The 16,786-nt window shown below is 31.6% G+C and overlaps 1 protein-coding gene across 2 annotated transcripts in view; it reads right to left on the bottom strand.

Moving 5' to 3' along the window:
* Positions 1-1,879: 1,879 nt before the first annotated feature.
* LOC114344326 (piwi-like protein Siwi) overlaps positions 1,880-16,786 on the bottom strand; it is a 138,572-nt gene continuing 123,665 nt past the window's right edge. For both annotated transcript variants that reach the window (XM_050642425.1, XM_050642424.1), the window contains exons 7-10: positions 14,134-14,458; positions 9,782-10,177; positions 7,817-8,342; positions 1,880-5,445 (exon numbers count right to left, since the gene is read on the bottom strand). In XM_050642425.1, coding sequence (XP_050498382.1) covers positions 5,181-5,445; positions 7,817-8,342; positions 9,782-10,177; positions 14,134-14,458 — 1,512 coding nt within the window. In that variant the 3' untranslated portion in view covers positions 1,880-5,180. The remainder of the gene's footprint in view (positions 5,446-7,816; positions 8,343-9,781; positions 10,178-14,133; positions 14,459-16,786) is intronic.

Below are 16,786 nucleotides of genomic sequence, written 5' to 3'. Positions count from 1 at the left end.
ACCAAGAAGTTATAGAAGATGAAGTAAATGGCAGGAATTGTTTTGCTGATTTTCATAATAGATAGGCTCTTAAGTAATACTCTAAACAACTACTCTTTTTTTGTATGTTGTTAGATGATAATAATAAATTTATTTCTAGTATTAGAATAAATTAAATACTAATTAGTTGATTTTGTTTTCTTTTGTAACATCCTTAAAGACAACATGTACCTTGTGAGGTACAAGTGGTAACAAGAAAAACAGATGGAGGGGGAGTATTTTTTTGTTACGTATTGTTTTAGTTATCTCTCTCAAGCATATCTACCAAATTTTATAATTTTTGGATGCCTCTTTCTAGGTGTGTGACTGAAAGGGTTAAGATAGTTCCATCTCGCAAACAAAAACAAGTAAAAATAAGCATCTGGCGGTGTCACGCGTTTCACGGCCCAAGAACAAAGAACACTGTACGCCGATGACAAACGTTCCCAAGCGAGACCTGCGAACGCATGAACTGATAGTAGGATGCGCAATACTGTCTACGCAGTTCGCCGACGCAGGTTGTCTCGCTTAGGTTCAATTTGCGCCGGGCCTTAACCTAGGGGTGGTAAGACTAACTGACCTTGCGTCAGAGAAATGTACCTATATAATTAAATCACCCTTAAATCCTCCCCCCAAATTTTCTGGATCCGCCACTGAATGCAGCATGCATTCCAGATGTTAAAATGGAAAAATAGGTTTAAATGTTATGGCGAAAGACTGAACCACGATTTGCAGACGACAGTTCTAGTAACCGACGACATTAAAGGAAGCCCACGAAATACTGCAAGAACTACATTGAGTTTACCAAAAAATAGGGTGGGAGAAAACTAAAATGACGACTAATTTAGTACCTAGCGGACCATTGAAACTAGAAAACTGACATATCGAATCAGTTGACAAATACATCATCTATCTGGGCTACGAACTACAAATAGGTAGAGACAACCAAACATGTGAATTATCTAGAATAGCTTTAAGATGGGCAGCGTATGGCAAACTAAGAGAAGTGTTCAAGGAAAACATCCCTTCTTCGTTTAGCCATTCACGTCCATATCTGAACATAAGCCTATTAAAGTCTTCCATTTCCATTATTTTTTATTGTACCTACTTTTTCCTGGCAGTTCGTTTCAGATCATCTGTCCATCTCATAGGTCTGCCTCTGGGTCTTTTGTGTTGGTATGTTCTCCAGGTTAGAATTATTGTTCTATGCCATTTGTTTAGATCGCCCCTAGCTACATGTCCAGCGTATTCCCATTTCAATTATTTTTATACCACATCGGTGACTTTGATTTTCTATCTTATCCATGTGTTTGTTTTCCTGTCCTCAGTGATATGCCTAGCATTGCTCTTTCCATCGCGTGTTGAGTATATACATATTCATATTATTTTTTGTGATTGTCCATGTTTGTGCCCCATTTGTTAATATGGGAATAATGCATGCATCAAAAACTTTAGATCCAAGATGTAGATGAATTTGTGGATTTCCGAGTATATAGTTCAGTTTGCCGAATGCTAACTTTCTTCTTTCCCTATTACATCAAATAACTCTTGTACATGTTCCATACTTTCATCCTGCCTCCTTAACTAAACTTTTTCAACTAATAGACAATTATTTTTTTCTTTGATTATTTCGTATAATTAGTCATCCATGTTTATTTTGTAATAATTATATTTATTACATTTTTCTTTTACCAAGTTTTCTTTAGTTATACGAACTTTTGATTGAATCACTCATAAACCGTTACACATCTTATATCTTGATCTGCAACTATGGATGATATTGTTGGCATAAAAAACAGAAATTGATTTGTTTGTTTATTTGGGAGAAAGGTAATGTTATAATCGTGGTAAATAATAAGAATTTTCATATCTTTCTTAACTTTTATTTTGAAAAATATATAAAAATAACCACTTCGTCTGCCATTTACTCACATTATCTTGAGATTTCTTTCATTAAAACTAATACCAACAAATTAGTGAGCACCTACATTGGATCCGTATTTCTCCGATCCGACGTCAGATTGAAAACAAACTCAAAGTATTAAAGCGAAGTACCTACACCACAGTGGGAAGCCTGATCCGATATCGGGAGATTTACGCTTTAATACCTTGAGTTTGTTCTCAATCCCACGTCGGATCGGATCAGAGAAATACCGATCCAATGTATATGCAGCCTTAAGTAACTGACCCGTCTCCGTACAGTAATATACTGGACCTTTACTGAGTCATAATACCTTACAAGATCCTGTACTAAGACAATCTTTAAAAGCGTTTATATCTCGACTTTAAGGCCCCGTTCACATAGCAAGCGCTCAACGCGCAGTTTGATAACGCGCGTTAAGCGCTTATCACTTGAACGGGATCCAAGTTAACAAAGTTGCTTAAAACTAGAAAAGAACAAAAAAAATTTTTTTTACAAACCTAAAGCTTTACGTTAACAAAAAAATACACTGAAGTCCCAAGTCAATAGAATCGTTGTTAATTCAAAAATCGGATAAATACATTTTTTATGAAATCAACGATTGGCGTTTATCGTAATTTACCTTTACCATCTATTCGCAGTAAAACTAACATTAATAAGTTGATATATCCATTAAAATACTTGTTATCAACATCTGACATAGGCAGTGAGAAACTTATAACTGTAAAATTACATCTATAGTATTATACGTTTTTTGAATTAATATAACGTTCATATAACAAAAAACAAAAGATACCTCAAACACTTCAACCTGTGTATACTGTCTCGTGGTAACTATTAATAAAATTGCGAAGACGAAAACAAATGGAAAACTAAATGTTATGGAGACTTCTATAATATAGTACCCATCATGTTAATAAAGATGCCAATGGAAGGAACAATGAGAAAGGGAGGAGCAAGTTAAAAAATGTACAGAATAAAAAAACCTGCAAAAACGAATTTTGTTGACCATATCAAAAACCTGGGATAATAAATCAAACTAATTTAATAAACGGATTTACAGTATGAATAGAAATAGCAAAATAAACTGAAGATACTTTTACACTGAACGTAACAAGAATTACGTTGGCTTATCACTACATTACAGAATAGAAGTGTAGACCTTAAACGCTGCAACTATAAGAAATGTTGCTCTGAAGCTATTTCCTTGTGGCATTTTTGCAATTAACTATTCTAAATGGAAAATAAGTCAAAATACAAAATATTTGTATCTGATTTGGACGTCGAAACGTTAATAAAATCATTTTTTAGTTAAATTAAGTAAGTGAATGAAAAAAAAGAAACCATCAAAATAAGAAAACTGCAATATCCGAGACATATGCGAGACTAGTATACGAAAGAGGATTTCATGGCAGCGGAACAAGAATGAATATTGAAAATTATGAAAGAGTAACTTATCATAGCAGCCACATCAAAATAGCACTGAGGGTTGCCAACTATGGTGCAAAATATCACAAAAGAGAACTTGTAATATGTACATGAGCAATTCCAAATGATTTCGCCGAGTTTTGTGGATGAGGTCCTCGGATTTGTACTAAATTTTAGTATGTTATTGTACCTCATAAAAAAATATTTTCCTGAGAATTATAGCCCCCTAGGTCTCATAGGGCCTGAGATAGGGGCCCTGAAAAGGCCTAAAATTGACTTTTAAAAGGTTTTGTGCGTTATTTTTAAAATACGATATTTGGGCGTTATTTTTAAAATAACGCTCAAAACCTTTAAAAGGTAAATTTTAGGCCTTTTCAGGGCCCCTATCTCAGGCCCTATGAGACCTAGGGGCCTATTATTCTCATGAAAATATTTTTTAATAAGGTACAATAACATACTAAAATTTGGTACTAATCCGAGAACCTCGTCCACAAAACTTGGCGAAATCGTTTGGAATTGCTCACATATAATCAGATTACAACAACTATTAAAATGTTAATAAAATACAAAAGACCTATCACAAGTATTAGTTCTTAAAAAATGACTTAGGAACTCTTGAAAATGTTACTTTATTTTAGAAATGAGGGGTCTAGAAGCAAAACTTACCAAGTCACATTTTTGTCACATGTTAAAAGACTGGGACTTGTTCTTTATAGTAAAAACATATAGTCAAAATAAATTTTGCTGCAGATTCTAATTCAAATCGTTATATTGTCAAAATGTATAAGTACATTATTTACTTTTTTCTTGTAATGTAATGTTTCGCATAAATGGGAAAAAAGAAGCTGAATATCCATGGCAATTTTATTTTGAACAATATATAAAAATAACCGCTTACTTCGTTTATTCACATCTTGAAATTACTTTCATTAAAACTAGTACCAACAAATTATGTAACTGACCCATCTCCGTACAGTAATATACTGGACCTCCACTGAGTTACAGAATATTTTTTTTTAATTTCAAGATCCCGTTTTAAGACAATCTTAAAAAGCGTTTATATCTTGACCTAAGGCCCTGTTCACATGGCATGTCACTTAAAAAAAGTTACAAAGTTGCTTAAAACTAGAAAAGAACAAAAAAAAAGCTCTAAACCTAAAGCTTTACGTTAACAAAAAATACACTAAGTCTAAGTAAATATGAATCGTTATCTTAATTCAAAAATCGAATACATTTTTTATGAACTCAAGGTTTGGCGTTTATCGTAATTTACTTTTACCGTCTCATAATACTACACTAACAGTTGGCTGCGTTGCGCGTTGACTGTGTCATAATGCACAGTGGTAAATGGGGTATACGGGAGATATACGCCTCGTAACGCACCCAACGAAGTTTATAAATATCTCTAAACGCAGCCAACAATTTACCAATATTATAATTTTAAAATTTTTGTTCTACTTTTAAAAACGAATAATCTAGCACTTACGTTATTCGGAGGACTCATTCAATAGGCTTGTATATCTTTCTTGTAATCATGTTACCTATTTGAGAAACATTCTGTTATACTGCAGTAGTTAGCAATCATTTTTACATTTAACTTAGTGACTTGGTGAAACTTGCTTCTTAGATCCTCAAATATGTAGTTTTCTGGCTCTTCAGTGTCAAAATGCAATAATGCAATGTTTTAAAAAGGAAATATTATGAAAATTTTTTTGTCAAATTTTAAAACTATTTTATAAACTAACGTAAATATAAAAGTAACAAAAAACAAAAATTCTTTCGTGAAAACCCAAATCATGGGTTAACCACCAGTTTACAAATAGTATAGGAGGGTTTCCAACGCCCTATTGGCAGGACGATGTAAATGCTGAGCCGTCATAAACGCAAGTTTGTGCGCATATTGACACGGTGCGGGTACTCGGACGGTACCACTCCAATTGTAATACATATGGCACAGTTTATATGTTAACATTTGTAAACGGTCAGGTGATAATCCCATATTGTCTGATAAAACATTGTAGCTGGTCGGAGCTACTGTTCCCTGGTTGACACATTGACTTACTACAAAGAAGTCAAACCTGAAAAAAAAATTATGAATCACTTTCTTTTACTTTTATAAGTCAGCTAAGTAAATGCTACATAATTTCAGTGTGGCTATATGTAGTGAGATTGAGGAAAATTGCAAAAATAAAATTTTTTGGGTGACAGTTGATCCAGATGTCTGTTAGATTGTTATAAACAAAGAACTTGAAGAACTACATAACAGCGATTCTTCGCAAAACAAAACATTTTTTTGTATTTTTTGGGTCATTCTAAACAAAAAATGTTCTTACAAGTCTTTTCAAAGGAAGCATAGTTTTCAATATAAATGCGGTTAAACTTTCAAAAAATCGAAAAATTGCAATTTTTGAACCTGAATAACTTTGCGATTAAGCAATAATTCTGCTTACCACATTTGAAAGTTCGAGTCAAATTCTATCGGTTTTGATTGAAAAATTAATTTTTTTATTGTTAAAAAAAAGCTATAAACACATAGTGCGTGAGTGATGCTTTTAATGCATCTCTCATGTAAAATCGAACAAGTAGGCGCGCCTACAAACATGCCATTTCTACGTAGCATGTGTTAAAATACATGCATTGGGCACAGAAAACACTATTTGTTTATAGCTTTGTTTGACAATAAAAAAATTAATTTTTAGTAATGCAAATAATTAAAACCGGTATATTCTGACGAACTTTCAAATGAATTGCTATTTCATTTTTAATCAAAAGTTATTCGGGTTAAAAAATTGCAATTTTTCGCTTTTTTTTTTTTTTAACTTTAACCACGTTTATCTTGAAAACTATGCATCCTACGGAAAAACTTGGGAAGAACATTTTTTGCTTAAAAGGACCCAAAGAATACAAAAAAAATGTTTTGCGAAAAATCGCTGTTATGTAATTTCTCAAGTTCTTTGTTTATAACAATCTTATCGACATCCGGATCAACTGGTACCCAAAAAATTCGTGTTCTGCAGATCAAAATACATAAAAAAGCTTGGGTAAGTCCATCTGAATAAGAGGGCCGTTGTTCCCCCTGGCGACAAGACTAATAATGAGGAAGAATCCAAATACACAGACAAATCCAAATCATGTCGAAGAGATGCCTTCCACTAGGGAAGAAGTTAAAAATATTATGGAGAGCCTGAAAATAAACGTCTGAAAAACAACCAAATAACATCAGAGATGTTCAAAGGGAGGAAATTGCATGAATGAAGAAATGCTGATATAATTGGAAAAATATAGAATGAAAAACAATTACCAAAAGAATGGCAGGAGGAAATAATATGTCCCATTTACAAAAAAGAAGATAAGAGCGAATGCAAAAATTACAGGGACAGCATTGCTAAACGCCTAAAAGGAAAGTATTTAATACTGCAAATAATAACAAATATGGATTCCAGGAAGTTGAGAGGTTCGAATATCTAAGAACACAAAAACCAAATATAGAGGAAGAAATCCAAAATGGACTAATGAAAGTGAACAAGTGTGTTTATGCATTGAATAGGTTAAGAAATAAATCCATATTAAGAGCAGGACATGGACACTACAGTCCCTGGCCATATTATTATGACCACCTTGGAATTTTTATAAAAATCAACTATTCCACTAGTACGTTTTGTTTAAAATATGATTTTTAAATTTAATTTTGTTATACAATGTTAAACATTAACTATATTATATTTAATAATAAACACCAATAAAACATTTGAAAATATTACATGTTTATATACTTTTTAATAATTTGTTGAACTTCTGACCTTAATCAGATGGAAAATATTTGGGAACTTTTAAAACGAGAAATTTCGGATGAAAAGGTCACTAACGAAATTGTTTTGATTAAAGAACTAATATATCGTTGAAACCACAATGACAAATTAAAGCAAAAAAAAATTTAACTGCATTCAAAATATGGCAAGACGGATACAAGCGCTACAAGCGCAACATGGCTCAACAAAATATTGGAAAAATAAAAATGTGATATTTTAAATGTTTTATTGGTGTTTATTATTAAATATAATACATTTAATAATAAACAGCAATAAACCATTTGAAAATATCACATATTTGTATTTTTTAAATATTTTGCTGAGCCCCCTCTAACTTTGATTACCGCTAGTACCCGTCTTGGCATACTTTGAATGCAGTTAATTTTTTTTTGCTTCAATTTGTTATTGTGGTTTCAACGATATATTAGTTCTTTAATCAAAACAATTTCGTTAGTGACCTTTTCATCGGAAATTTCTCGTTTTAAAAGCTCCCAAATATTTTACATCTGATGAAGGTCAGAAGTTCAACGAAATATTAAAAAAATATAAGTATGTAATATTTTCAAATATTTTATTGCTGTTTATTATTAAATATATGATCTACGTCATTATTATAAACATATTTTGTAAGATTACTTACCTCTCAGGTAGGGTAACGATATCGTCTACAACGGTTCCTGGGGGTGGATTTGAATTTGGAGTAAAGAATCGGGTGTTGATTCTTTTGGAGACAACAATGAACGACATCTTTAAATCCCCATTTTTATAAATTTCACTCGTCAGTTTTTCTTTTATTCTCTCGACTTCCATTGTGAACACAAATGGAAGTTGCCCATCACCTACACCATCTCTGTAGATCAATATCCTTTCAGGGTATCTACCATTAACTTCTTTGTACTTTTGACAAGCAACAATCAAAAACGCACTAATGTTCTCAGATAACTCTTCCTGCAATTGATGCTCCGTAACATGGTTGTAGTAACGAGTCATCGCTCTGTCCAAGGTAGCCACCATTGCAGCGAAACTACTCTGCTTCTTTAGGGTATCACGACAAACGTCGTAACCCACTACCATCACATTTGACAGAGGCATTACAATACTCCATGGGGCTCCTCCGATCTTGCAGTTCAGTTGAATTGCTACCTTAGTAGCAATTGACATGACACCTAAAAACATTCAGTTTAAAGTTTATGCATAAAATAATTATAATCCACCCTCTGGGTGAATATAAACTGCAGGTCAGAGAAAACGGACCACCCATAACATTCAGGAAAGTTTAATTTTTTTATATTTCTCCATTTTCTTTGAATTGATTTATGTTAATTGAATCGCTTCATGCTAAAATGGTCTCAGTCAAAAAAATGACAATTTGAGTTAAACTCGTTTTTCGTATTTTGAAACATACATCTACAAATTCGTGCTAAAAAGGTCTCAGTCAGATACTCCTAATGCATGGAAAAACACACTTGAAAATCTCATTTTATGTTAGAAAGGTCTCAGTCATTGACTGTGGTCCTTTTAGCATGAAAAGTTCGCACACCTGTGCATATACCTGTATCATGAAGGGGTATGTAATTTAAGGGTATAAGTAATTTTAAAAATTTGACATGGCGTCGGGAATATTTAGAGTTGTTGATTAAATAATATTGATAGTGTATTTGATAAATAATTGATTTAAGACGTGAACTTAATAAAAAGTTATTGTTTATTATTTATGGAAGATCCAAAGCAGAGAATACACCAGGATATATTCAGTGATCCAAGTATTTCGTTGTTAAAGATGTTCAAAATTGTAAGCGTTTCATAGTAACAATATATTATTAAAAAATCACTTTATCACTACCTCTTTTCTCGATTGATTATTAGTTTTTGTTGTACAGTAGATAAATTATTAGAATCACTGAATACATAGTGAAAAAATGATCATATTAATTAACTGAATTAATAATTACGGTAATTAATTATTATACAGTAAAACCTTCGTTATCCCAAACCTTTTTAACCGAAACGGCTGACAGTTTCAATGATGTTGGCAAAAAGTAAATTTTTATCGCAAAATGGAAACAATTCGATGTTAATTTGTCAACATCGTAAACATTGCTTTAATACAACTAGATAATGCAACTAAATAATATACAACAATGTGTTTGCCAACTTTGACCACGAATTCTATGTCATTTGATACAAGAAGAATACAAAAAATAATGTAATTTTTAACAGAAATTCTGGTTATCCGAAACGGCCTCTCCCTTAATTATTTCGGTTAACGGAGGTTTTACTGTACAAGCATCAGTTATCCAAGAACATTCAAAAGCCATCTTTAAAGTTAATGATGACATTGTCAAGTAAAGTTTACATATCCATACCAGTGAGAATTTTACTACACGTAAATTATCGTGTAAGACAGAAAAAGTAGGAATAGCCATAAAATATTTGCGAATTATGTACCGATGGCCTTAAGAAGAAGATAACTCAAAATATATAAATGGTGGAAAATTTTAGTGTTTAAATTCGCATTCAGGACGCTTTAAACTCCCCGGAACAGCATTTTAACACCAGTCGCAACTTTTTTTGTTTATTTGTTGACTAGCGTTATTATACATACCTTTTGATGTCAGATTTTTTCTTAGTACTATTTGGCTCGGGATTCCTCGATCTACATAGCACTTTTTCTTTATTGAACCATATCGGTCTGCCTGATTGGTAGGCAAAACACACATGATAAGAGTGGGATCCATTCTTGCCGCCACATTTTCAATAGCGGTACAGAACGTATTTGTTCTGTCGTCAGGTATATCAAAGATTTCTGGCCGGCCAATATCCCATTGCATGCCTCTAGCAGCTTTTTGTAAGGTTTGTAAAAAGTCCTGGCATTCATTCTTTTGTCTCGATGGACAAATCGTAACTAGTCGGGTCATATTTGCAGAGTTGAACATTCGTTGGGCCCGTAAGTCACGGGTCCAATCTGCTTTCGGTCCAGCTGCATACCTTGCGTTATTGGCTGAAAAACAAATAAATCAAAATAAAAAATATAACCAATTGATGAATAGTGGTTGTATCATATGAAGAGTTAAAGGAAAAACAAGGAATGTCACATTTTATACATATTAGTCACTGAAGGTGGATATGAGCTATTACCTCTGATTTCGTTGAACCTCCATCGATTTGCATGAAAATTGGTGAGTGGTTAGAAGATATCTCAAAAAACAAAGGTGACATGGTGACAACTTGCGCTTTTACCCTGGGGGTGGATGCCACCCCTTCTCGGGGGTGAAAATTATTTTATTAATAATAAGCCCATAATTCGATAGAGGGACAAATTTAAAGCAAAATTTGTTATATAAAGTTATTAAAATAAATCAAAACTTTCTGAGTTATTAAAGATCAAAGATTTTAATTTTTCTTGAGAAAAATGCATGTTTTTAACCAATTTTTCATCAATAACTCAAAAAGTGTAAGTTTTTACAAAAAAGTTATAATTATCAAAATTGAAGCTAATAAAAAATGAAATAAATCCCTTACTAGAAAAACCATTTAGTGTGAACTAAAAGTGAGTTATAGGTAATTGAATATATATTTTTTTCGGCGAGTAAAAAACTAAAAGTATTCAAGCTGAAATAACGGGAAATTGATGTATTTTATAATATAAACTTATTAAACATTTGTCAAAGTACTTAAACATATCTATCAAATAAGCCCCCGAACATGTTGATAGCGTTAAAATTTATGCTGCAAAATTTGTTCAAAATATATCTTTTAAAAATTTTTCCAAAAAATGTTGTTTTTTTTTTTAATAACTCAGTTCGTGTTTACGATATCAGGTTCGTCTAAAAACTGTTTGAAAGCAAATTCCAAGTGCTAGTTAAACACATTAAACCTAATCTTCTAAATCCCTTACTTTTTAAAAAAATAAAAGGTTAAATGCCCCCGGTTGAATGGTTCCCACACCAAAATTTAAGATTAAACGTATCTATCTCGGTTATTTTTTACCCTGTAGAAATAGTAGAAGAGGTGAAATATTTGGGACAGAAAAAACTAAAATTTGGTTTTATATAATTTTTTACGTATATTGAGTATTTTTGGAGTTATTATCAAAAGAATATGAGAATTACAATAATTTTAAAAATCATGATTTTTTTAAATTAATCTTTTTTTTTTCAAAACTATACATTCTAAACCGGTCAAAATTATCGATGCTAATATAAAGAAGTTCTTGTAAGGATTACTGTAAATTTTAATTTTTGTGGAAATGGCGTATGTTTTATTTTTCACTTTTTCCTAAAAAATTCGAAACGGTTCTTTTATTTTTATTATAACTTGCTTAATTTTAACGCTATTACCTTGTTCTGAAGCTCATTTGATAGGTATTTCGAAGTACTTTGACAAATGTTTAACAGGAATATTTTATACATTGCATCGTTTTCCCATTATTTAAGCTTGAATACTTAGATTTGAGTACTCGTCGAAAAAAATTCACATTCAATCGCCAATAACTCACTTTGAACTAACATTAGTTTGTTCTTTATATGAGGAATGTATTAAATTTTTTATTATCTTCCATTTCAGTAATTATAACTTTTGTAAAAGCTTATAGTTTTTGATTTATACATGAAAAACTGATTTAAAACATGCATTTTTTACGAAAAAATAAAATCTTTGGTCTTTAATAACTCAAAAAGTGTTGATTTATTTTAATAACTTTACGTGACAAATTTTGCTTATAATTTGTCCCTCTATGGACTTATGGTATTATTTTTAATTAAATAATTTTCACCCCCCGAGAAGGGGTGGCATCCACCCCCAGGGTAAAAGCGCAAGTTTGCATCATGTCACCTTTGTTCCTTGAGGTAGCCTCTAATTACTCACCAATTTTCATGAAAATCGATGGAGGTTCAACGAAATCGGAGGTGAAAACCTTCAGTGACTGCACTAATATTGAGATAAACACTAATAAAGGTTCAATTCTTATGATACCTAAAAACTACTTAGGAGATTCTTAGCAGAATTTTAGCAATTTTTATTCTATATTCTTAATATAATATGAATCTATATTAACTTATTGATTTAATGATGCACCAAAAAACTGCCAACATTCCTTATTTTTGTTCAGTGGAGTGCGTACAATCATCAATCAAAAAAACTTTTAATTGTGATGAGTGGTTCCTGAGATACAACCGGTCAAAGTTGACCGGTATTTACGGCAAAGATATAAACAAAGGGATCATAATTTTTTAATCACCACCTTTATATTTTTGTCCCCTTTCTCCACACCAATTTTCATATCTTTAAAGAAGTCATAACGTTTATTATTATAATAAAAACTATCGAGATTACGAGGGAAAATTGCCAAAAATAGCGAAATTCCAATCAAAAATTAGGTTGGAGAAAATGTAATCTCAAAGTTCAAAATCAGTATACGTTAAAAAAATGCCTTTTCTCGGCTTCCCATGAAGCAATTTTCTTCATTCTTTTTTTGTTCCCAAGTAACTCGAGTAGAGCCATCTAACTAACGCATTATTAAATGTCAAAGTTGCTTTTATTTTGTTATAATAAATGAATCTATTTATTATAACAAAAACGTTTAAATTGTTTAAATAATTATACAGCTTTTAAATGAGAATATTTGTGTTTTTAACAAAAGGAAAAAATATGTAGTTTTCTTTTCTTATAAATAAATCAATCTATTATAACAAAACAAAAGCAAGTTTGACATTTGATTATACGTTAGTTAGATGGCTCTACTCGAGTTACTTTGGAGCAAAAAAAGAATGAAGAAAATTGCTTCATGGAAAGCCGAGAAAATGCATTTTTTAACGTATGCCGATTTTGAACTTTCGAGACTACATTTTCTCCAACCTAATTTTTGATTGGAATTTTGCTATTTTTGGCAATTTTCACTCGTAATATCGATAGTTATTATAATAATATATGTTATGAGTATTTTAAAGATATGAAAATTGGTGTGGAGAAAGAGGACCGAAATAAAAAGGTGATGCTTCGAAAATTATGATCCTATTGTTTATATCTTTGCCGTAAATGCCGGTCAACGTTGACCGGTTGTATCTCAGAAACCACTGATCACAATTAAACGCTTTTTCTTTTAGAAGAAGCGTTCTGCCGCTTTTTTTCCAATACCGTTTTCATCATTTAATTTAATATTTCCCGAGATATTCTATTTGTTTATAAGCCAAAAAATTGTTTATAATTTTAAAATATTCCTGAGGCCGCTTAAATAGTCTAATTTCAATTCTGTAAAGTAAATTAGATAGGTACAGTGTCTTTTTATACAAAAATCATAGTTATTCTTATGTATCATAATTATTGTGGTTATTATAGCGACCGTAAATTTTTAATTAACAAGTCAATTGTTGTTGAAACTGTTCATTCAATTTCCATTGACCTCTGAAATTATTATCTATACAAAAAGAGCTTTTATATTACCAAATCATTTAATTATTGGTAAACAATTAATTATATAAAATTTTAGTTGAAAATTAAAGATTTTGTTGGAAAACCCGCATTTTCCGGGGAAAATTTTCGACTAAGTAAATCGGGAAAAACACGTCTCTATGAAGAATTTAATTACGGTGAATTTTTATTTGAATGTTTTTGGTGTAAAGTTAAAATTTTTGGAGTTTATAGAGCAAAGATTGAAGAAAACACGATTTTCGGGCGCTATTTTGTTTATAAAAAATGTAGCACACTAACTGCGGACTTTGCATACATATATTATCAATATATACAATCATAAGATTCGATTCCAGTAATAAAATTGCTGGTAAATAACTTCCTTGTATTTTGCTAATTAGCCCAGAGTACGTCTATAGATGCATTTTGTAGAGGCAAAACTCGTTATTTTAAATATGTCTATAGATGTTAGATGTATCAATGGAAATTAGATGTCTATAGACATTCTGTCCGTCAACGTGTTAAAATATAAATTATATACAAACATACCGGCAACGATGGTCTCCATAGGAAGAACTCTTCCTTGAAACTGTACTAGGCGATCTGCCAACTTGAAATCCCACTTTTTGAGTTCCGTCACTGCTTCGGCGCACCCCAGGAACCGCTTGCAGAACTCTTGTAACTTTCTCATCCTGTCAACTGGTCCAACTCGTGTATGCTCGGCTAGCGCTTGCATGAGTCTGAAGTTTTCCCTCATGCGATCCGTTAAACCTGTTGGTTTACATAACTCTGGAATCAAGTAAACCACCTCGGGCATTCCAGCTCGTATTTCTCTGGGCTTACTACGGGACACTAGAAGGGGTTGACGCTTCTCCTAAAACAATAGACCAAAAACACATAAATTTCACATATTTATTAACATACAATTGTTCCACTGTATCTTTGCACATCCATGAAATTATTAACGAATTATTTTTATACTATGTCTCTTTTTTACTCACAGAAACTAGTATCGCAACATTAAGCACATTTTCCATAGAAACCACAATAATTTATTAAGGATAAACGATACGGCATGTCTTTGATACCTTGTTTAGTATTCATTTTGATATTTATAATTTTCAGTGACAGTGCTTTTGTCGGGTTTATGGTTTATCGCCAACCATAACTAAAGTCATTCATTATTGTACTCATTTGACGCCATTTGCGGCAGTAAAGTAACACTTTATTGTACTGAAAGAAGAATTTTACTTTACTTGTCGCGATTAATCAAATTAACTGAGATTGAATGTAAGTGGTCGATGGCAGTGATTGATTATTTATTTGAGTGAACTTAAAATATGTTTACTTTAATTATTAATCGAAATTTTACAGATTTAGTAATTAGGTACTTATTCAATATTGATTACTTGAACAATTATCGATTAAACATCGAAATCAGCAATCATGCAAAAGCATTCTGTCATCATCTTTACTGTCATACGAAATTTTTATTTTGTCTAAAATTAATAAAATTCTAAAAATCTTTTAAGTTTTGTAATGCAAATATATTATGAAATGGTGTTTTTGTTAATTCGATTATAATATATAGGACGGTGACAGATATTAATGATAATTTGTTAACAAATAAATTTATTTAGATTTTCTACTATTCATCACGGGAAAAGCAACTGCGATGTGGAAGGCTACACTTCATAAACAATAACGTAACTATTAACGGTATTTTTCATTTTTGGTATTTTATTTTAAGTGCTAAAATTGGTTTATTATTTAAATAAAAATACGATGAAACTGTTTAAAATATATTTATTTCGTTAAAATAAGTATCACGTCTTACGTGCGTACCAAGTACACACTCTTTTTTCATTAGGATGTAATTAAGTGTTAATGTTTTTTATGATTGGCGATAAAATTTTGTATGCACCACGTCAGTAAAGAGTAACTTTACTGACTTGGTACTTAACACCCTCAGTGCCAGTGTATCCTTTTAGATACACACTGTCCTCAACGCTGTGTACCTAAAAAGATACATGGCTCGTTGTGTTCGATCGGTTGTGTCTTCAAGTATACACTTTCTTAAGTTTTTATATGTAGAGAATAATGTTATGGCCTGAGCCAATTTCCTGGTATAACTGGGTTTGGCCTACGTAGACTGAAAAGATAGGTTGTATGTAACTAGAAATTCATATAAACATACAAAAATAAAAAAATATGAAAATATGTATAATATATGTATAAGATAAATGTAAACAAGTCTCCTCTCAATGTTATACTAACTATTTGAATAACATTGAGAATGGGATTCTATCTAATCCTCGACATTTTTGGAAGTATATCAATAATAAACGTAAAAGTTATAATCTGCCATCTAATATGTCCTACGGTGATAGTACAGGTGATAATGCTCAAGACGTAGTTAATTTATTTCGTAAGTTTTTCTCAACTACATATTCTAATTCTAAAGTTAATCAGATCCCAATTTTTAACTATCAGCAGAGTGTAAATGTGAATAATTATAGTATTGGGCTCTCAGACATAATTGATAGTGTTTTAAAGATGCCTTGGAAATTATCGCTTGGACCAGATTGTTTGCCTGCTTATGTTCTCAAGCATTGCATTTTTACTCTCGTAAAACCTATCTGCTACTTATTAATTCCTCATTGAGTACTGGCATCTTTCCTGATTTTTGGAAAACTAGTTATTTAACACCAATTTTTAAGTCTGGTAATAAAAATGATGTTGAAAATTATCGAGCGGTTTGTAACCAATCTGTATTACCCAAACTTTTTGAGTGCCTTGTAAATAACTTTTTGACATAGAATTGTAAAAATATAATTTCACGTATTTCATATATAATTTCTAAAGGTAAGTCTACATGCACAAACTTAATATTGTATACTAATTTCATTGCTAATTCAGTTGAACAGAAGGGTCAGGTTGACGCTATCTACACAGACTTCTCTAAAGCCTTCGATAGAGTTAACCATGATCTGCTTATTGCTAAATTAAAAGGCTATGGATTTGGAGGTAAAATAATTGAGTGGATAGGTAGTTATATATCTGGTAGATGTCAGTATGTTAAATATGGAAACTGTTTATCTCAACGAGTATCTGTAACCTCAGGAGTTCCTCACGGGTCTCATATTGGGCCTCTCTTATTTAATATATTTGTTAATGATATATCCTCAGTGATTAAAAGTAG

This window comes from Diabrotica virgifera, chromosome 2, assembly GCF_917563875.1.
Source record: "Diabrotica virgifera virgifera chromosome 2, PGI_DIABVI_V3a".
Taxonomy (NCBI): Eukaryota; Metazoa; Arthropoda; class Insecta; order Coleoptera; family Chrysomelidae; genus Diabrotica; species Diabrotica virgifera.
This window is presented reverse-complemented; position numbering and strand designations above follow the sequence as displayed.